The sequence below is a fragment of the Ipomoea triloba genome, chromosome 13 (assembly GCF_003576645.1).
Source record: "Ipomoea triloba cultivar NCNSP0323 chromosome 13, ASM357664v1".
NCBI classification, from domain to species: Eukaryota; Viridiplantae; Streptophyta; class Magnoliopsida; order Solanales; family Convolvulaceae; genus Ipomoea; species Ipomoea triloba.
The window spans coordinates 20,075,868-20,096,872 of record NC_044928.1 but is presented as its reverse complement, the minus strand read 5'-3'; the positions used below and the strand labels follow the sequence as shown (position 1 = coordinate 20,096,872).

At 39.4% G+C, this 21,005-nt stretch overlaps 3 protein-coding genes across 5 annotated transcripts; 2 read left to right on the top strand and 1 right to left on the bottom strand.

Annotated features, from left to right (window-relative positions):
* Positions 1–3,468: 3,468 nt before the first annotated feature.
* On the top strand, positions 3,469–7,407 carry LOC116001333. The gene is made up of 2 exons (XM_031241218.1): positions 3,469–6,879; positions 6,988–7,407. Exons 1-2 carry the CDS (start codon positions 3,469–3,471, stop codon positions 7,405–7,407), a joined length of 3,831 nt encoding a protein of 1,276 aa, XP_031097078.1.
* Positions 7,408–8,383: 976 nt separating this feature from the next.
* LOC116001618 (secretory carrier-associated membrane protein 4-like) lies at positions 8,384–14,855 on the top strand. Its single transcript, XM_031241508.1, has 12 exons — positions 8,384–8,569; positions 9,721–9,843; positions 9,943–10,005; positions 10,105–10,138; positions 10,224–10,346; positions 13,368–13,430; positions 13,585–13,678; positions 13,793–13,838; positions 13,920–13,987; positions 14,283–14,331; positions 14,427–14,492; positions 14,616–14,855. Exons 1-12 carry the CDS (start codon positions 8,507–8,509, stop codon positions 14,646–14,648), a joined length of 825 nt encoding a protein of 274 aa, XP_031097368.1. The 5' UTR covers positions 8,384–8,506; the 3' UTR covers positions 14,649–14,855.
* A 759-nt stretch (positions 14,856–15,614) lies between these two features.
* Positions 15,615–20,744, bottom strand: LOC116002611 (plastidal glycolate/glycerate translocator 1, chloroplastic). 3 transcript variants are annotated; one of them, XM_031242778.1, is made up of 9 exons: positions 20,352–20,744; positions 19,294–19,609; positions 18,649–18,910; positions 18,393–18,508; positions 17,591–17,700; positions 17,062–17,239; positions 16,800–16,929; positions 15,853–16,016; positions 15,615–15,754 (listed from the first exon to the last, which is right to left on the bottom strand). In XM_031242778.1, the coding sequence occupies exons 1-8, from the start codon at positions 20,715–20,717 to the stop codon at positions 15,866–15,868; spliced, it is 1,629 nt and encodes a 542-aa protein (XP_031098638.1). In that variant the 5' UTR covers positions 20,718–20,744; the 3' UTR covers positions 15,615–15,754; positions 15,853–15,865. The 3 variants fall into 3 exon arrangements, with proteins under 3 accessions (XP_031098638.1, XP_031098637.1, XP_031098636.1); XM_031242777.1 differs by having other exon boundaries at positions 15,858–16,016; XM_031242776.1 differs by having other exon boundaries at positions 15,615–16,016.
* Positions 20,745–21,005: the final 261 nt, after the last annotated feature.

Sequence of the window (21,005 nt, the reverse complement as noted above, 5' to 3'; positions counted from 1 at the left end):
CTAAAATTCTTGAAAGAGCTTTTTAACAATGAAGATAGTATCAAATCTTTTGTGATTTAAAAACATTAGGCTCAAGTGCCATTCCGCACCATGAACCAATCGCGATTCTTCATGCCGCACCCTCACCTTGAATAACTGCTGATTCGATGCATTAACCGCAAAATTTTTATCGCCTAGCCTATTTTGCAGGTTACCTTTAAGTTAAAGGTAATTAGTTGCTGATGTGGAGGTGATTTTTTGTTGACATGTTTTAATTTGTAGAGGTGGTAGCCATTTCATCATTTGACTCAAATAAACCCACAATTAAAATCTAAAACCAAACCCTAATCACAGCAAGGCTGAACTCTCCGATTTAATCCATGGCTTATCTGATTTGCCGTCCACCAACGTCATCTTCCTCGCTCACCAAGCATCGCTGCCGCACTGCCTGCCACCGCCAATCGAGTCCACAGCAACGCCGGAACTGTGGCTACAAGGAGTACGCCGGGTTTTCTGCTCTGCCTAGATCGAAACTGTAAATATATATATAGAGAGAGAGAGAGAGGTGCTATATTTATGTATATAGAATAGTGGGTTTTTCAATATGATGATGTAAACAACGTTAGGGGAAAATGACTAAAATGAGGATTCATCATCAAACTGCAGTCTCGAAGAAGGTAGACGATGGAGGCAGTAGTAACGTCTTTCAGTTTCAGATTCACGACCGCCGCTATCGCAGCTGGTGGTGTTTGAGCATACCCAGACCCAAACTCATTTTAATGGTCGCCATGCTCTGTCTCTTCTTCCTCTGGTGGCTAATTTTTAACTCTGTGCGTTTGGCGATAAAAGATGAAAGAATTAGGCTACGTTTGGTTCGCGGAAAATATTTGAACGGAAGTGGAAGTGAAATTCCGTGGAAAAGTAGTTACTAGGAAGATAAATTATGTTGTTTGGTTGGTGGAAAAAAAGTTGCTGGGAAAATAAATTCTGTTGTTTGGTTGGATTTAGAATGGTAAGGAATAAGGTATATAAAGACTTAAATGCCCCTAATAATAATAATAATAATAATAATAAACCTAAAAGAAAAAGAAGCAAATCCACATACGGATATACCCTATATTGGGGGCCCAAAATACAATTAGGTTTCTACATTCTTCAATATTCACTCCATTCCATTCTCTGGAGTTTGTAGGTCAAAGCGAAGCAGTCAGCAACAAAGCTAGAGAGGCAAGGTGGCGAAGGCAGACGGCGATGTGGACGCGAAGGCAGAGGCAGGCGTGGCGATGTGGAGGCGGAGGCGGAGGCAGAGGCGCAGTGCTGAGGCGGCGACTTGCTAGGCGGGAGCGACGAGGGCAAAGGCGGCGAGGCGGAGGCGGTCGGCAGCGATCGGAAGCGGCGACTGGTGAGTGCTATTTTGCTGGCTTTCCAGTTTGGCAGGGAAGAAGACAATGATGGAGGAAGAGAACAGGAGGGCAAAATAGTCTTCCTAGATCAATAATTTTTCCCAAAAGCCATGGAAAATAAAATCCTAGGTTCTACTCCGGATTTTGTTTTCCTCATTCTTGAGGAACTCATTTTCCATTGGAATAAAAGTTCCAATGAACCAAACGCATGAACTGACCATTTTCCTTAATTTGAAGGAAAATCTTTTCCTTGGAAGTCTACTTCCTGCGAACCAAACATGCCCTTAGTGGAACCCAGAGGAGTGAATTGCTGCATTTGGAGGAGTTTTTCTTAGATTTTTCTGCCATGGATGGATCACTCACTCCACCACCTGATTAGTCACTGTTTGGAATTTTTATAATTATTTTTTTCTCCCTCTCTCTCTATGATAGTGATGTGTGGTGGTGGATAGATGGTGTAGGCAGTAGAGAAGTACTCCTTGCAGTACTATACAAAGACCACAAAGACCACTGCTACACTCCAGTCACCGTAACTTACCAACCGTGCTGTAAGAAGGACCATCGTTGTCGATGCTCTGCTCGCCGGGAAGAAACAGAGGTCGCCGAGAGGAGCTGATGCTGCGTGCTGCCGTCGTCGGAAGTTCTAGCTGCGTTGGAGTCCGCCGCTGCACAACGAAGGTCGCCGGAGAAGAGAGACAATGAGAGAGACTACTAAGAGAAGGTGAAGTTGTTGGTTTGGTCAAGGAAGGATACCACTGGAAAAAGTGAATCGCATTGTCATTAGGCTAACCGGTGCCATGTCATTAGGCTAACCGGGGAACCTGCAAAATAGGCTAGGCGACAAAAATTTTGTGGTTAGTGCATCGAATCAGCAGTTATTCAAGGTGAGGGTGCGACATGAAGAATCGCGATTGGTTCATGGTGCGGAATGACACTTGAGCCATAACATTATTATTATTTTTCATAATGAATGTATCATATATGATAAAGATAGTAAAAATATATTATAGGAACAAATGTTAAATATGTCACTGAACTTATTATTTAATTTTTGTGCAATTGAGTCACTAAATTTAAAAAGTATGCAAATGAACCATCAAGCAATCAAAATTTGTGTGGTTGAAACATTTTTATGATTTCTTTTAATGCAATTTAAGTTGAGAATGTTTTAATCTTTCATCCCAATTAATATGGCAAAGGAACGTGACATTTCGAGGGTGGTGGATTACGGCCCGTGGACATATGAGCAGAATTTGGTGGTTCTGAAGCGGTTGACGCAACATGATGATCCGTTGCTGGTTAAGTTAGAGAAAGAGTCGTTTTGGATGCAGGTGCATAATTTGCCGGGAGGCTTCATGTCTGAGAAGGTGGCGAAGCTGGTAGGTAATTCAGTGGGGAGGTATGAGAGTGTTGATCCGAAAAATTTTGATGGTGGCTGGAAGACATTTTTACGGGTTAGAGTTGTTCTTACGCTGTCGAAACCTTTGAAGTCGAAAATCCGTATGAAGAAGCCTGGAGGGGATTGGTTTTGGGTTGACCTCAGGTATGAGCGTTTGCCTTCGTTCTGTTTTCAGTGTGGAATCATTGGTCATGGGGACCGTTTCTGTGCTGTTGAATCGGCGAATTCATCTGGTGAGAAGCCGTTTGGTTCGTGGCTCAAGGCTGGTGGTCGGAGAGGGACGCAAGCTCTGGTGAATCGGTGGTTAGTCTTGGATCCGACGGCGGTAGGTCCTGAACCGGATATTTCGGGGGCGGGGTCTGTAACCGTTACTCATAACGTCGGAGTTATGAAGCCATTACATTTGAATGAGACATTTAAGACTATGATTAGTGCAGATGAGGGAGTGGGGGGAGGTAATAATGGGGTGTTGGGGAGTAATGAGGGGGTGATTAATGGAGAGGGTAAGGTCCATTATGGGGAGAGTAATGAGACTGATGAGTGTGAGGGAGTAGTGGTTATTGATCCAAAACGCCGTCGTACGGTAAATGTGGAGGAGGGTAATGGTAGTGGTTTTTCTCCAATGGTCATTGAGAAGCAGTCTTCTAATGATGAGGTGGGCTCTGGTTGCCAGGCCCACCCGGCCCAATGAGTTGTTTAAGTTGGAACTGCCGTGGGCTTAGAAACCCATTGGCAGTTCAGTCTTTATTGGGCTTAGTGCAGCAACATAAGCCTGATATCTTGTTTCTGATGGAGACTATGTGTACTAGTAGACAAGTGGAGGGGGTTCGGGTCAAACTAAAATACGAGAGTTGTTTTGTCGTTGATGCTATTGGTCGAAGTGGAGGTTTAGCTCTACTTTGGAATGGTGGTTTAAGTGTGGAGGTAGTTGGATATTCGAACCATTATATTGATGCGAAGGTGGGCGGAGGTGTTTTCTCTCCAGAGTGGCGGCTCACGGGCTATTACTGCCACCCTGACCGGAATCGACGTCGTGATTCTTGGGCGTTACTCAGGTATTTGTCTTCTCTTTCTGCTCAGCCTTGGGCCTTAGTGGGAGATTTCAATGACCTTCTTTGGGATTATGAAAAAAGAGGCCGAGTTCCACACCCTCCTTGGCTTCTTAGGGGTTTCCGGGAAGCAGTGCGAGAGAGTGGCCTTGAGAATTTCGATTTTGGGGGTTTTCAATTCACTTGGGAAAGGGGTAGGGGAACTGAAAATTGGGTACAAGAAAAGTTGGATCGAATTTTAGTTTCAGGGGAGTGGCGTGATGTTTTCCCGAGTGTGAAGGGGGTGGCTCTTGAAGGGGGTAGTAGTGATCATTTGCCATTATTATTAATCACAAATAGGTTTTGTGGTGTGAGGAAGCGACGCCGGCCGAGGTTTGAGAATGCCTGGGGGAAGAATCTTGAGTGTAGGGGTGTTGTTGAGGAGGCGTGGTTTGATTCTCAGGGTAGGGATTTCGTGGAGCGGCTGGAGGATTGTGGGCGGAGGGTGTGGAATTGGGGAAAAAGGGTGGGGCAGATGGAGGTGGAGGATTTAAAACAATGCAAATTACGTATGGGCTTATTGAGGGGAAAGAGGGAGGTGGAGGCAGTACGTCAGTTTGGGCAAGCACAGGGGCGGTATTTAACTATTCTACAGAACCAAACTGATAGATGGAAGCAGCGTGCAAAGGAATTATGGTACACTTGCGGTGACCAGAATTCTCGCTACTTCCATATGTCAGTCAATCGAAGGCATCGTCGTAATTCCATCCGCTGCTTGCAAAATTTCGAAGGTGTACTGGTGTCGGATGAGGGTCAAATGGGAGCTGTAATGACGAAGTATTTCACAACTTTATTCACTTCCGAAGAAGGGTGTGCTGGGCCGGTGTTGGAGTGCCGTGATAGTCGAATCACTGATGAACAGAATGCAATTCTGCTTCGACCAATTCTACCAGAGGAAGTGAAGGGGGCTCTTTTTTCCATGCACCCGGATAAATCTCCAGGCCCTGATGGATTATCTCCAGCCTTTTATCAATTGCATTGGGATATTCTGGGAGAAGAGGTAGTTTCCTTTTGCCAAGCTTTTCTTTTGACTAGTCATTTGCCTTCTCGTGTTAATGATACGCATATTGTCTTTATTCCCAAAAAAAAATTCCCTGTTTTGATGTCTAAGTTCCGTCCTATATCTTTGTGTAATGTGATTTATCGCATTTTAGCTAAAGTCTTGGCAAATAGGATGAGAGTTTTACTGAATTCTATTATTTCGAATGCCCAAAGTGCTTTTATTCCGGGTAGATCCATTGTTGATAATGTGCTTATTGCGTTTGAGTCTGCCCATACTTTGAATAGGCATAGAGGGAGTCGGGGAGGTTTTGGTGCTCTTAAAGTTGATATGAGTAAAGCGTATGACAGGGTCGAATGGGGCTTTTTGGGTAAGGTCATGTTGGGAATGGGTTTCAGTGAGCGTTGGGTGGATTTGATGAGAGAATGTATTACTACGGTACATTATAGGGTTTTGGTGGAAGGTAAAGAGTGGGGCCCTATTATTCCGGGTAGGGGCTTACGTCAAGGGGATCCTCTATCTCCATGTTTGTTTCTTCTTGTGGCCGAATGTTTGAGTGCTATGTTAAGCATCCAAGAACGGGAGGGGTCTTTGCATGGGTTGAGGGTTGCTAGGAGGGCTCCTGCGGTGTCTCATTTGTTCTTTGCTGACGACTGTTTGTTCTTTTTTCGGGCAAATAGTCTTGAGGCGGGTGTCATTCGTGCGGTGTTGAGGGAGTATGGTGAGGCGAGTGGTCAGAAAGTGAATTTTGATAAAACCAGTATTGTGTTTGGTAGGAATGTGGAAAGGGAGGATAAGGAGGCTGTTTGTGAAATCTTGGGGGTTCATCAACAGCAGGGGCGGGGCAAGTATTTAGGCCTTCCGGGGTATGTGGGTCGTAGGAAGAAGGAGATTCTGGGTTTTGTGCGTGATAGGGTTCGGTCACGGATAAATAATTGGGGGAATAGATTTCTATCTCGGGCCGGGAGAGAGGTTTTATTGAAAACGGTGATTCAAAGCCTCCCAAATTATGCTATGAATGTTTTCCTACTTCCTCAAGGTTTGTGTGATGAGATTGAGCGGGTCATGAACTCTTTCTGGTGGGGTTGTGAGAACCGGGGAGGGAGAGGGATCCGTTGGAGTACATGGGGAGACTTATGTAAACCTAAACCTTTTGGGGGGATGGGTTTTCGTAAAGTGAGGGAGATGAATGTGGCTATGTTAGGGAAACAGGGATGGAAGTTTCTAACGAATCCAACCTCTTTAGTCACTCAGGTTTTTAAAGCCCGGTATTTTCAGAATTGTTCTTTCCTTGAGGCGGGACCGGGGTCAAATCCATCCTTTGTATGGTCGAGTATTCGTGCTTCTCAAGGGGTTCTGCGAGAGGGTGGGCGGTGGTGGGTTGGAAATGGTCAAAAGGTGAGAGTGTGGGGAGATCCGTGGCTACCTGCTGTTGATAATCCTTACGTTATAACCCCAGAACCTGCTTATTTGAATTGTCCTACTGTTAACTCTTTGTTCTGTCCTATGTCAAACACATGGGATTGGGAGCTTCTCCGGAATATTTTTTGCCAACGGGATATAGATCAGATTATGAGTATCCCTGCCCCTTGTGTGCGAACTCAGGATTCTATTTTTTGGGGAGGGAGTGAGAATGGGATTTATACTGTTAAGAGTGCCTATAAGATTGCAACCGGAATTATTCGAACAGGGACTGAGATGAGTTGGGCTGGGATATGGAAGTTAAATCTGCCACCCAAGGTTAAATGTTTTTTCTGGGCTTTGTGTGCTATGTATCTCCCTACAAAAGATGCTTTGCTGTTAAAACGTGTGGATTGTGATCAATTATGTTTATTATGTGGGATGGCTAATGAAAATGCTACTCATATTTTTGCTAATTGCTCTTTTGCGCGTGATTGTTGGCGGGTTTTGGATGATGCTTGGCAGCTATCCTATGTGGCTTCCTTGGCTTCTTGGCTTGACGAAATGATGGAGGTCCTTCCTGTTCATATGCTTGAGAAGGTTGTAATGGTTTGTTGGGGGATATGGGAGAATAGAAATGCTGTGCTATGGTCGAATCAGTGCCGTGATCCCACAACTCTGGTGCAGCATGTTTTGTTTTATGCTCAAAATTGGTAGAATCTGAATGCTACTGTGAATGTTCCTACCGCCAGTCATGAGCAACGTGATAGCTGTTGGCAGCCACCCCCTTCTGGATTTTATAAGATGAACATCGATGTTGCCATGGATAAAAATCGGAGATGTATGGGCTTTGGTTCGGTTATTCGCGATGACTTTGGTGCAATCGTCGGGGTTCTTATGTCGCGAATTAATGGACTATATTCTGTCAAAGAGGCTGAAGCTATGGGAGCTCGGGAGGCCCTTAGTTGGATAAAGAAAAAGGGATGGACGCGAGTGATTCTTGAAACCGATGCACAAGTGGTAACTCAAGCTGTTTACAATGGTGATTTCCTTACCCCGTTTGGGGCCATTGTTCATGAGATTCGTGCTTTTTTGAGTGAGCTACCTTATGTTCAATTTCTTTTTTGCGAGACATAGTAGTAATGTGTTAGCTCATGCTATGGCCAAAAGAGCTCTTTGTAATGTTGAGGGGGAGCAGGTTGAGTACCTGGACTTTTTACCTCGTTTTCTTTCCTCGTCTGGTTTAATATAAAGTTTGCTTTGTTTGGTTTTCAAAAAAAAAAAATTAATATGGCAAAGGAAAATGTGATTTTTTTGTATATACCATAATACTATATATTCCGTAATTTATATGATTCGATTCTACTAGGATTTTTTTTAAAAAAAAGTCTCAATTACTCATATTTTACTTGTTGGCTCTATTACAATATCGGTTCATAACTACTTTCTTAACCCATTGAAGCACAAAACGTCAATACCACCTCTACTGAGACTCGAACCCACAACCTCTAATATGGGAGTGCAATTTGGTGCCACTAAACCACAAGGCTCGAACTCACAATTATTCGTATGGACAGCTCAACTGGTCACCGTGGTGAAGTTTAAAAGCAAAGACCACAAATCGAGTCTCACTAGCAACAATGTGGGATTCCTTGTGTCCAATAAGTGTTTAGTGACAGATATGATACTTTTATCTAGATTACACAATCAAATATATGATAATTGGTTACTTTTATTAAAGAGAAATATTTGAAAATGTTGATAATTGCGTTTTGCATCCAACGCATTTTTACCAAAACGCCCACCAAACCAAGTAACCAACCGTTCGGTGAAGGGGTTAAGTCGTAATTAAAAGTGTAAATATTAGCAGATCCTAACCGCAACGCAGCAATAAGAATCCACTGCGCACACATTCACCTATCATAGCACTTTCCAACCAATCACTGCCTGCCACGGCGAACATGAAAGAGTATCTAGTTATCCTAGCCAATGGCGAGCTCCCACTTCGTAGTCCCTCCTACAGCGTATAAAATCTCACCGCCGTAAATTACTGGATTTTGGAGGGCATAGATGCAAAAAGCTTTTATTTCTTTCCCGCGTTGTACACATGCCGCATGCGTACCCGAAAGCGGAGTGCTTTAACTGCTGCTCCGTAGTTTCTACATTAATCCATTGCTTTGTTTCCGGAGAGATTTTCTGAGGATTTGTTTGGGGAATTTGAAGGTTTAGATGCGCAATGGATCGGCGAAACGATCCCAATCCTTTTGATGAGGAACAGCAAGAAGTCAATCCATTTTCGGTAACCGCCTCTTCATTTCCAGCTTCATGCTCTTTTACCATCCCTAGATCTGCGCTTTTTTTTTTTTTACTGGTTCTATTGTGTGGTTCGTGGATTGTGGTATTCAGCGGAGTTGCAGTCGGTGTTTTTGCGAAATAGGGGGTCGGTTGTGTGATCTAGATCTGAGGAGTTGAACTTAAAGAAGAATGTTGACGTATTTATGAATTGAAATCCAAGTTTAAGGGCTCTTTCGTTGATATTGTTGTTTTGGTATGAATTAGTCATTTGGCAGTCTGAGTACAAGACTTTAGAACTATCGCTGAAGTGCAAGTTGGATTTCACGAAATAGACGCAACAATAATTTGAATTAATTTTTTGAAAATTTACTGCAAGACATCGTGATCTTAATAGTCTGTCGAGGTAGCAGTTGCAACCTCGCTGTGGAGGGCAATGTTTCGTATTGATCTCCGTTATTGCAAAATGTTACTCCATGCATCATGGTAGGAGGTATTGAAATTAAAATCAGAATTAATGAAGAATTACAAAGGACAATCCAGAAAATCAAATTAGAACATAATTGAATTGTGAAATGAAGCAAAGCAGGAATATTTAGTATTGTTTAATTCGGTAGAAGTTGGTAATTTGGCCAGTGGGTGAACAAGTCAACAAAAATATGTTACATTCTTAACCTACATTAACTGAAGGGTGAAACACATATATGCATATAAGTAATTATTTGTATTTTATAAAGGAATAGGGACAATCCAAAAAATGAAGTTACAACGTATTCTCGATATGATCCTTGTAGCTCTCCTAGTGTATTTGTAATACAATTTATTTTCTGAATGATATTACTAGATATGAATTTTTAAGCACCAAGGTTACTTCTTTTCATTGGCCTACAATTTTTATGGCAGCAGCATTTAGATAGGTCTAGAGATATATTTGAATGAAAAATGCTTCAATACTTTTTGAATGGGTAAAATGTGTAGATTATGTTAATTTTTCATCAGGTCTTAATTTTATTTATTTATTTTGTGATCAATGGAAATTTGGTGGCTGAATCTTTTTATTGCTTCTCTTTGACTTGGGAGGATTTTTTGTTCCTTGGTGATTTGCATCCCAATTACTGACTGCAAGATATCCTTATCTCCTATCTCTTTCATTTGCAGAATGGTGGTAATGCTCCAGGATCAAAATCTCGCATTCCTCAAATGGTGGGATTGTTGGCTAATACTCTTGGTTTTGGTCAAAAACATGATGCCACTGTTGATATACCACTTGATTCAATGAATGTAATGCAATTAATTATACAGCGAAACATTTTTTTTTAATTTTTTTAATTATAAAACATACGTGGTTCTGAGTCTGATGTCATATAATTTTATTTTTAGGATCCCAAGAAAAAACAGAAGGAACTGGCAGCCTGGGAAGCAGATTTGAAAAGGAGAGAAATGGTTAGTTTAAAGTTTTGTTTATTGCATAGTCCTCTTAGATATTTGCAATACTGCTTGATTGAATTTGGCATGTAAAATTGTGCACCTCTAATTTTGCAGGACATCAAACGCCGAGAAGATGCTGTTGCTGGAGGTATGCTATGTGATATGCAATCTAGTAATGATTTTGCATTCCATTTTTTCTTCTTTAGATTGATTTGTTTTACTGCTTTGTTTAGCTGGTGTCCCTGTCAGTGATAAGAATTGGCCTCCCTTTTTCCCAATTATACACCATGATATAGTCAATGAAATACCAGCTCAATCTCAGAAAATGCAGTACTTGGCTTTTGCCAGTTGGTTAGGTATGCTCATTTTTCCTCTAGTTTGTTTTGTTTCTTCTCTTTATTGTTTTTGTTTGTAGCGTTTTACAGAAGCTATAATACAGGGACACACAAAAGAAAACCTTCTGCTCAGTTTCCTTATTAATTCTCAACTCAGTTTGTTGGATTTTTATAAACAATTTCCTGAATATTCTATATGCAACTTTCTGCTCAGTGTTCTAATACAAGCACTGTGTATCTCTATGGGGATCTATTTTCCAGTTTAATGTGTCTATATAGTCTTCTTGTCATGTTAGGGGTTTGATCTACCAAATGAACTACTGTTCTATACACAGAACAGGTTGGGAAATTATTTTGAGAAAATGGTTGGAGTAATAAGCAAAATAAATCAGGAGAAAAAAAACCCACATCAGCTCATTTTGTTAGATTTTCAATGCCAGACCATAAGTTGGACCATTGATTTGATTCTTTTGTAATAGATGCACGCATGTAATGCATGACTTTCAATCTTTTGTAGTGTAAACAAACTGGTCTGAAATGATGTGCATTATCATTTTTAAATAAATATAGTCTAGGTGGCATATTTCTCATCAGTCCAAGAGGCAGCAAGCAAATATTGTGTCAGCACTTGTGCGTCATGGACCCTATTATGAAGTGCCAGTGTTTCATAATTGATAACTATCACTAAGTGGCTTGCTGTATCTATATGTAAGAAAGGTCAAGTCATCAAGTGGCTTATTGTGACACCATGGCTAGGATCAAATTTAACTAAAATTTAAATTAACATTAATTTGCTAGTTAAGCACCTTGTAAGAGAGACATTATGATAAGGTCTTTTAAATGTGCTGTATGGGGAAGCCTCTGGTTGAATTTCCTTAAACGCATACATAGTTTCTTGCTTGCTTAACTCAAGTTTAATTTATGCAAAAAATATGTTTCAACAACTTCCCAAGTGTGAAACTAATTATTGCTAAAGCAACTAAACAAGTGCTTTTCACCCTTGTCTTGTCAATGACTTCACTTGTCTCCACAAGGACTTTGGTTTGACCATATGAACTTGTTAGTGTCATATATTTATTTGGTTTTTTGTTGCTAGGAAGATGTACTAAAAAGGTCATTGCAGATGATGCCCTTGTGTAGTTGCAAGTGGAGGGGGAACTAGTCAAAGGTGTTTGCAGTGTTTATGGATGGTGATATTTTGCTAGAACCATAGTGTGAGAAATTCTAAGTAATTCAAATTTCAAAGTTAAGCTTTTATATCAGGCATAGTTTATTTAAAAGGCTAAGAATAGAATGGAGAAAATTTAAAAGAATGGATCAAAATAAGAGAGTAAAATTTTATATACCCTGATGGAGTTATTAAAGATGACTGAAAATTGTTTGGGATATTATTGAAGATGAGAAAATAATTAAATTCATTGTGCCTAGAGTTGGTAGGCTAAAGAATAAAGTCATTGCGTGCTCTTTGTTGAATAATTGGAAATTCTAGTTCTACTCCTAGTAGGATTAGGCTTGGTTTCCTATGCATATTAAGAGACTAAGTGGGTTTAGTGCAATCTTTTATTATAATATATTTTCTCTGTTCTCTCTTTCTTTAGTTTATCACTTATGTTTCCTCCACCTAATTGGCTGGTGGTGGGTATTCGCAACCCACCAGGCTTTTTCAATCCCTCAATTTCTACATGGTATCAAAGCTTATGTATCATCCTAGGGCATTATTTTGTCCTCTATTTTTCTAGCTATTTTATTTTTCCCGTGAAGGAGCGTAGCTGGCCTCTTAGTTCCAATCTTCCCAGTGGCTGCCTTTGCAAACTAACACCACCACATTGTTTGGGACCTCCTCGTGACTTATGCTAGGAAGTCCTATCCGATTTTTCTCATGTCTCTCCTCTAGACTCCAGTGATGTTTTGATCTCAGTACCTACATTGTTGAATTCCTTCCTCTTTGGCGACCAATCCTGTGAAATTTCATCATCATTTGCCATTGTCATTGGCATCATGCACAGCCAAACACCAATGAGCCTCCTTCATACGCTGGCACATGCAGTACACCAATGAAAGCTTTTTGGGTCTGTTGTCAAGTTTTTTTTTTTTTTTTTGCCTAAGGGTGTTCAATTTTGCTATTACCTTGTTTGTTCCTTATTTTCGGGTTGCCATATTTATTCCTCAAGGATATTTAATTTCAACATTACTATATTTTATTTTTGAAGGCCATTTATTATTTCCCATATTTCAAGTAAGGGGGGGAGGGCTTCCATCAACAACCAATTGATCTATTTTATTCTCTTCATCTCTATGGGCTCTATCATTATGGGTAATATGTATTGGTGTATCCCATTGTTGTTCTTGCTCCGCTTCACCCTACCATTTGAAGGGTATTTAGCACATTGTCGTAAGTTCTTATGCTGCCATGTTATCTTGAGGCTGTTCATGTTCGGCTCCATCCTTGATGCTTTCGCCTTCATTCAAGGGTCATGCATAGTGCCATGTTTTCCAAAGCCATCCGACATGATTAACTTCTAGATGTTCTAGCTTAATGGGGAAACTATAGTCGTATTCCTAGTAGTAGGCTTGGTTTCCCATATGTAGTGGGAGTGGTTTTAGCTCAATATTCTTATAAATATAGGATCATTATATAGTTCAATAAACAACGACACATAGCCTAGTATAATCTTTTATTATAATATATTTTCTCTATTCTCTCTTTTTAGTTTCTCACATATTTTGCGTTTGCCTAATTGGAGTAGTGGGTATTCACCATCCGCCAGGCTTATTCAATCCCTCGATTTCAACACTCTTATTATACTTGAACATGCTTTAGTGATTCAAAGCAGCCTAAAATGCATTCCGAGTTTACTCATTATGCCTTGTGAAATACTATATTATATGCTTTTCATACACTTCAATAATCTTTTACTATCGATATTTATTAAGTTCACATCAGAGCTTATCTTTGGTTAGATTTGTTTATTTGTGTTACACAATCTTCTCCCCTCTAAAGAAAATCCATGCATTTTAACTTTCTAATAAATGTCTATGCAGGTATTGTTCTTTGCCTTGTATATAATATTGTTGCGGTGACTGTTTGTTGGATAAAGGGTGAAGGTGAGTTTTCTCTTCCCCACATTTCTTATGGTGTTGTTATTTTTTTCTAGCTTTTTTGTTATGTTTGTTTGTTCTTGCTTTTGTTTTTGTTTTTTTGGGAGAAAAACTGGTAGAGATGACCTCAATACATTGCTGACATGGCTGATTTCTGCAGGTGTCAAGATCTTTCTACTTTCTGTAATATATGCCTTAATGGGGTGCCCTCTATCCTATGTTCTGTGGTACAGGCCACTTTATAATGCAATGAGGTATTTAGTATTGTCTTACCATCAATACTAAAATCTGCAGCACTGTATCCCCATATGATCTAATTATTGTTATGATATGAAAATGACTCTTGTTATTCTTGTCTCAATTTGCAGGACTGACAGTGCACTCAAGTTTGGTTGGTTTTTCTTGTTCTACCTGGTATGCTTTGCCGACAAGCAATAAACTTGGTTTGAATTTTACATATGATTGTTACATAGGTTCTTAAATTTTCTGTTGCAGCTCCATATTGGATTTTGCATATTTGCAGCTATAGCTCCTCCCATTGTCTTTAATGGGAAATCATTGACGTAAGTTTGTTTATGCTTTCTAAATTGAGTTTGCGATACTGGAAATAATGTTTTAAGGATAGAGAAGGCTGAACTCATCATGACATGTATTGGGGACAATAAATATGAGCCAGTTAGTGTTGAGATTGGATGGTTAACTGGTCTGCCCTTGGACACACCTAGTGGGTATGGGTATATGGAGGCAAGTTCTCCTGTTAGAAGGGAAGAATTTATATTATCTGAAATGCTGAAAACTGGTTTTTGTTGTTGTTGAAACTTCATTGCTAACAGTGCCATTTTCTTTCCATCTTCCCAGGGGCATCCTTTCTGCAATTGATGTCTTCTCTGATCACGTGTTGGTTGGGGTAAGTTGTAGTGCTTTTATGTGGTTATTATAATGCATTTTCTCTCTTCAATTCTTCTATGTAGTTGCAGATGTTTAATATTGGTGTACTTGCAGATATTCTATCTGGTTGGATTTGGGTTGTTTTGCTTAGAAGTATTGCTAAGCTTGTGGGTGCTTCAGGTTGGTGACATTAATAAAATTGATGGCATTTGTTCATTTAGACTTATTAATAATAATAATAATAATAATAATAATAATAATAATATATTCACATCTGATGTGGCTTTTGCTTAAACCTTGCAGAAAGTCTACATGTATTTCCGAGGGCACAAGTAATCCAAGCTTTTGGTTTGGTATGTAGAGGAACACCATGTCAAGTTGCAGTTTTGATGTCAGATTGGCTTGTTATATTCCATCTTGTCATTCTGTTTTTGGCGGCCTTTTATGTATATTTTTCTGATTTTCATGTATTTTGACTCATCAAATAATGCAACATTTCTTCCTCTGAACCAATTTTATTAATATATATTATATTATATTATATTGGAAATTTCGCTTTTCGTCCCTAAGTCATAAGATAATTATAAAATTCAAAAGTTATTATTATTATTATTATTATCTCTTGGACAGTCCATCTACATATTCAAATACAAAAAAAAATAACATGTTAAAAAAAAAACATATTCAAATACCACTCATCTATAATATCTTTGGAATTGAATAGACGGTAATTAATTTTCATATATGCAAATACTTTGTCAAATGTTAAGCTTCATAAACTCACATCCAAAACACTCAATAAAAATAGAAGTTCACAACCTAATTAAACATAATAAAATGTTAAGTTTCTTAAAAGCTCGTCTAAAAAACATCATAGAAATGATTCATCAAGGAGAAGGAGGAAGGGAGGTGTCAACATCAATTTTAGTTTTTAAAAAAGAGGGTAATTTTGTTTGAAGGTTTTCTTTTTCCCCTAAAATTCATGAAATTGAAATACCAAAGAAGGTATGAGATTCTAATTCCATGAAAATGAAAGAATTGTAATTCTCTCCAACCAAACACTCTGTTAATTTACTCCGTTAACATGTAACGCTAGATTGATATAAACCGGTAATGCAATGTCAAAACATGGAGCAGATTGGTAAAAAAAATTGACATTAGTGTTGAGGTTGATTAGGAATTGAAGCAGTGTGCGAGAGTGTTTTGGCATATGAAGAAGGAAGAGATGTTTTTAGATGAGTTGTTTAACTATTTAGCAGTTGATCCAACACATGCATATTGAGAATCTGAAGGCAAAGAAAGTGCTGAGCTTGAAGCATATTCTTCTAATCTTCAAATATATATACATATACATACATTGTCCTTGTCTTTGACAACATGCAAAACACAAAAGAAAATGCCACTCACATGTAATTAGACTGACTGTTGCTAAATAAATAGCTCTGCATATCAACCAAATATATATAGAGAGAGAGATTGGTAAGAGAATGGAATAAAGAGGATTTCACTTGCAAATTAAATACCAAGATGTGAAGAATACCTTACCCTCCTATTCAACCAACTATTGCAATTAAGCTCTGTCTCACTGCAGGAACTGAGCAAATCAATGAACCAAATATACCGGTCAGAGCATATGCAATCGCACAGAATGGAAGGGCTTCCGGTTCCTTGGCCGACAATGCTGCTGTACCCAATCCATGAGCACTGAAACAACACACAGATAAGCAGCCTCCATTTTACTCTAACTTCTAATGCAGAAGGATCCTTCTTGTTTTTCATTACAAAAACTCAACTAGTTTACGAGTTAGATTTTAGTCATGTTGCATGCTCTTTGTTAAGAGTCCCACATTTGAAAAAATAAAAGAAAACATATGGTGGGGGTAACCCCAACCAAGATAACTAAGGATGCAAACTTGTAACCACAAGGTCATGAATTCTAATCCCAACCTTCTTGATTTGAGTCGGTTAGCTATGGGCAACCTAGGCTGGTTTACCTCCTTGTGGTCCTTTGCCGGCTAGTGTCACAAAATAGGGTTTACTCAGTGCACACCCTTGAATAGTGATTGCGGATTTTCCTCGTCATCCCAAAAATAACGTTTGGATTCGGTCTTTTAGTGTGGTTTGACCCCAATGTTTTTCTAACTTGGTATTAGAGCATGTTCAATCAAATAAGGTTGCCACTTTTATAGGGATCACAAGTTATCTAAGTGATGAATTTGATACTAGTATCATACGGTATTCCCTTCAAAGTTCAAAAGGTGAAAGAGCATGCTAATAACTCCAACAATGTGATTGCAAATTTGTTCCCCCCCCCCCCTCCCTTTTCATATAAGTAGTGTAAGATGAAAATGGAAAAGACTAGTAATGAAGATCATCTAAATAAGGTCCTACTCAAACCAAATACTCTCTCATCTCAACGTCTCCTAAAAGCAGCTGATGCAATTGATAATGGCTAACTTATTTTTCATCTCAAGAAATTGGTCATACCTAGAAGCAGTTGCAATTCCTCGAGCAATAGGATCGGTGAAGCCAAGTCTATCTAACACCGTCTGGACAAAATTGGCACCCACAAGACCAGTTAGTACAACGACAGCAGCCGTGAGAGACGAATTGGTACCTGGATCAAGTACAAATGTATTTTTAGTATAATATGCAATAGTGAGTTTGATATGATAAGTCCCTTTTGTGATATTCTCATCTAAAAGAAAATTTTTAAAAAAAATCTTTTGAATTCAAGGAAGTTGCTGACCTTCAAAGAAAGAAACAATGCTTAGAGCAAGTGCGACTGTTATACATCGCGGTAGAATAGATACTGTTAAATCTGGTTCTAAGCCAACAAGCCGCCCAATGAATGCAGTAGAATACAAAGAAAATAATGAAGAAATTATGACAGAGGTGAAAATCTCAGCTGCATGTCGCTTAACAAGCTGCAATCATAAGAGAGGAAATTAAGTATCATATCAAAATTTAGCAGTGTTAAGAGTCCCCATATGGGTTTATAAGGTCAAGGTTAGACTAGCTAATTGATTGGATTCAGTCTTTTAGTGTGGTTTGGCGGCTTGGCGCAAGCAATGCAGAAGCCAGAACAAGATTGCTCAAAAGAAATAGCCCTATTATCTATTCTTAATCTTTTTCTTTTCTTAATCTGAAACTTCATTTCATATTCTACCCTATTATCCATTCAGCACAAATAGCCCTTTCTTTTTAAGTTGTTTTATTTGACTATATCTTGCATGAGATATAGGAAATTATGTGATATACAGTTCAAAGAAACTGACCTTTCTTTGTTTGAACATTGAGAAAGCAAAGGAGATGATAACTGATCCCAAAAATCCCATTAAAATGTCACCAGCTCCAGGATTAGCTGAGGCCTTTGTAAGATAATACCCTGATTAAATATCAAAGAGGATTATGCACAAATTCATACAAAATGGCATTTGTTTAGCTATTATTGCAAAACAAACACTGACTAACGTGCATTTTGTGATAGACATGAATACAGAAATCCACTAAAATAGCTTAGTTCACAGTTACATGATGGATTAGGCAATAATAGATTCAAAACGGAACGAGAAGTGAGAATCTGGAAAGAGAGTCAGAAAAAACAGGCAGATTAGTTACAGCAGTTTGTGAACCAGAATCAGCAAAGCAGAGCAAGAATGTCAATTTCCATTCAAAGGATACAGATATATAATTTAGTCAGGTAATCTTCAAAGATTTTATATCCTATAAATAATTTAAAAGTAGAGCCAAATCTTTCATGGCCTCCTTGTTGAAAACCTAATACTATTATTAGAAAGATGGCTTCAAAAAGTTTATGATTTGTTGTGTTTTCCCTTTCTTTTTGCTTCTTTTATTAATTGTGATGGTGATCATTCATACGACTAATGTATTTATAGGCATCTACCCCGGTACCATGGCCCAACCTAATCCCCTCTACGTCTATTCCTTTTTTTTTTTGAAAATACGTCTATTCCTTATACGAGACAAGCTCAACACTTTCCTTAGGCATCAATGCATCATAAGCAACATATATTGCTAATGGACCAAAGGATGACATATACGAAGTACGGTCCGTACCTAAAACTGGATCAAGTCCAGAGCCAGAAAAGTATCCAAAAGCTGCAGCAGCGAGAACTGCAGAGACTGCACAGGAAACAATTGGATGAAGAATCTTCTTCACAGCTGCTGGAAGCCTGAGCATCAATTTACCAGTGAGAAAGGATTAAAATGACACACCACATCAAATCGGGTTAACTGAAAACATGGACACAAAGATATTACAGGGCATTAGCTGAAAAGATGTAGGAACACTATAATATGATTGGAGTGTTACCCTGAACCAACAATGTAGCCTAACACAGTAGACGAGAGTAGGAAAGGCAGGCATGTTCTGGCATTTGTGCCAAGAGCTGTTGGGTAGAAAAGTGCCCCAACAAATGATATCAAGAGAATTCCAGTCCATGTCCATGCCTCCAAAGAAGAGAAAGGAGATGGCTTTGACATAGGCTCAGCTGCTATCATTTCTGTCTTTACCATCTTTCTTACTGAAATAGCTGTGTAGCCAGCAACACAAAGTGAAGCTAGCCAGCCTCCAACTGCACAAGTCCAAATTCAGTTACACCATGTTGCATGATGAAAAACTTTTTTACATTAAAAATTAGAACTGTAAAATAACTAGCTAGATGCTTCATGTATTCCTAGTATCCAACTGTGAAATTATGTTTTTGCAGTTAACACTTTCTGGTCCATTGTATAATTTGCCCTTAGTATCAGATTGGGCCAAGCCAAGGTCACTCAACTGGGCTATAAAGCACATGGGTCAAACCACACTAAAAGACTGAATCCAATCAATTAGCTAGTCTAACACATTGCCTTATAAACACATATGTTCTCTCTTACATTTTCAACGTGGGACAACAGTATCCAATTGAAAACACAAGTACAAAGGTGTTGTAGTGTTAAATAAGCAAAAGGGTACCTAGAATGCCAAAAATCTTCACCCCTGAAGAAGCTGGAATGTCTTTAACAGCTAGAGGCAAGACCACCAAAGAAGGCACATAAAACAGTGGAAGCCATCTTTGAATAAATAAAAGTGCAGGCTCAAAGAAGTTCATCAAGCCAGTTGCTGCGGCAGGGAGAACGGTATCAAGAGCTATTAAAACGGTGAAAGTGCAAAACATCCCAAATAGAGCACTTGGGAACTTAATGGCAGCAGCCACAAATGCCTGTTTCAAGTACTTATCCATTGCTAGTATAAGCCCAAGTGAAACTAGCAAATGGAAAACGCCAATCACCTTTAAAAAAGCATAAAAATAAAAATTCATAACTGATATATTTAAGGGCATACCAAACTGTTAGGATAAGCGCTTACCAATACGCAAAATACTAAAATTAGTAGAGTCACGGTACTAGTGGCCACATGGTGCTGGACTTGGCCCTTACTGGCCTCCGTCCAACAATCCCCTAGCACGTTAGAATCAAGAGCTTACCACTACGCCAAAAACAGTGAATGCATAACTTTATTTTCTTATAAGCGCCTACCAATACGCCAAAAACTATAACTAGTAGTCTAGTAGAGACAGGGTCCACATGGTGCCGGACTTGGCCCTTACCGGCCTCGGTCCAACAATCCCCTAGCAGGTTAGAATCAAGAGCTTACCACTACGTCAAAACCAGCGAATGCATAACTTTATTTTCTTATAAGCGCCTACCAATACGCCAAAAACTATAACTAGTAGAGTCAGGGTTCACATGGTGCCGAACTTGGCCCTTAGTGGCCTCCGTCCAATAATCCCCTAGCCTCATCACTGGTTAGAATCAAGAGCTTATCACTATGCCAAAAACTGCGAATTCATAACTTTATTTTCTTATAGGGCTACATTTTCGAGAGCAGTGGTGGACTTGGCCCTTTACAGTCCCTTGTCCAATAATCTTCTAGCCACATAATGGTGCTGGACTTGGCACTTACTGGCCTCTGCCCAACACAAACGTAACACTTGCAGATAAAAGTGATTTTTACAAATTAAAAGATTTTACCTTGCTTGAAAGGCTTGTGGAGGTGATACTACTGCCGTCTGATCCCACTGAATGGGCAAGGAATTTGGAAGTTGAGTGAGATTTGTGAATACCCAATCGCAAGAACTTGGGGTGTGGCCCAAGAAGTTTGATGTTTGCAGGGTTGGTGATTTGTAGGCCATTGGAGGCAAGCAGTGGAATTTTTCTGGAATTCCGTGGAGAGATGAAAGGGGTGATTCTTGAATGGTGATTGGGAAAGGGAAAAGACGATATGATTCGCGGAGCAGCAGAAGGTGTTGCTGCCATGGGAATGGGCGATAGGGGGGAGTGGGGAGTGGATGCATGGCTTGAACTTGAAATGGGTGTGAGAGGGAATTGTGTGGACATGAATAGGGTAGTGACGGACTTCGAAGATCAGAATCGCACATCACAAACCATTCCCAAACCATTCTTTCACTATCCCACAAATTAATTTGTCGCATTTGGTTGTGAACTTTGTCCCATACTATCAGAGCGCTTATCTATCTCCCTATACGGCATTTACATCTCTTCCAAGTTTAAATTCTTCAAGTTTCACACTTTCAGATGTTATTTTTCTAAAGGGAAATCACTGTTTTATTCCATCAGTTGTATTGTAATTATTAATTTAGCCTATAATTATCAATTTTAAAAAAT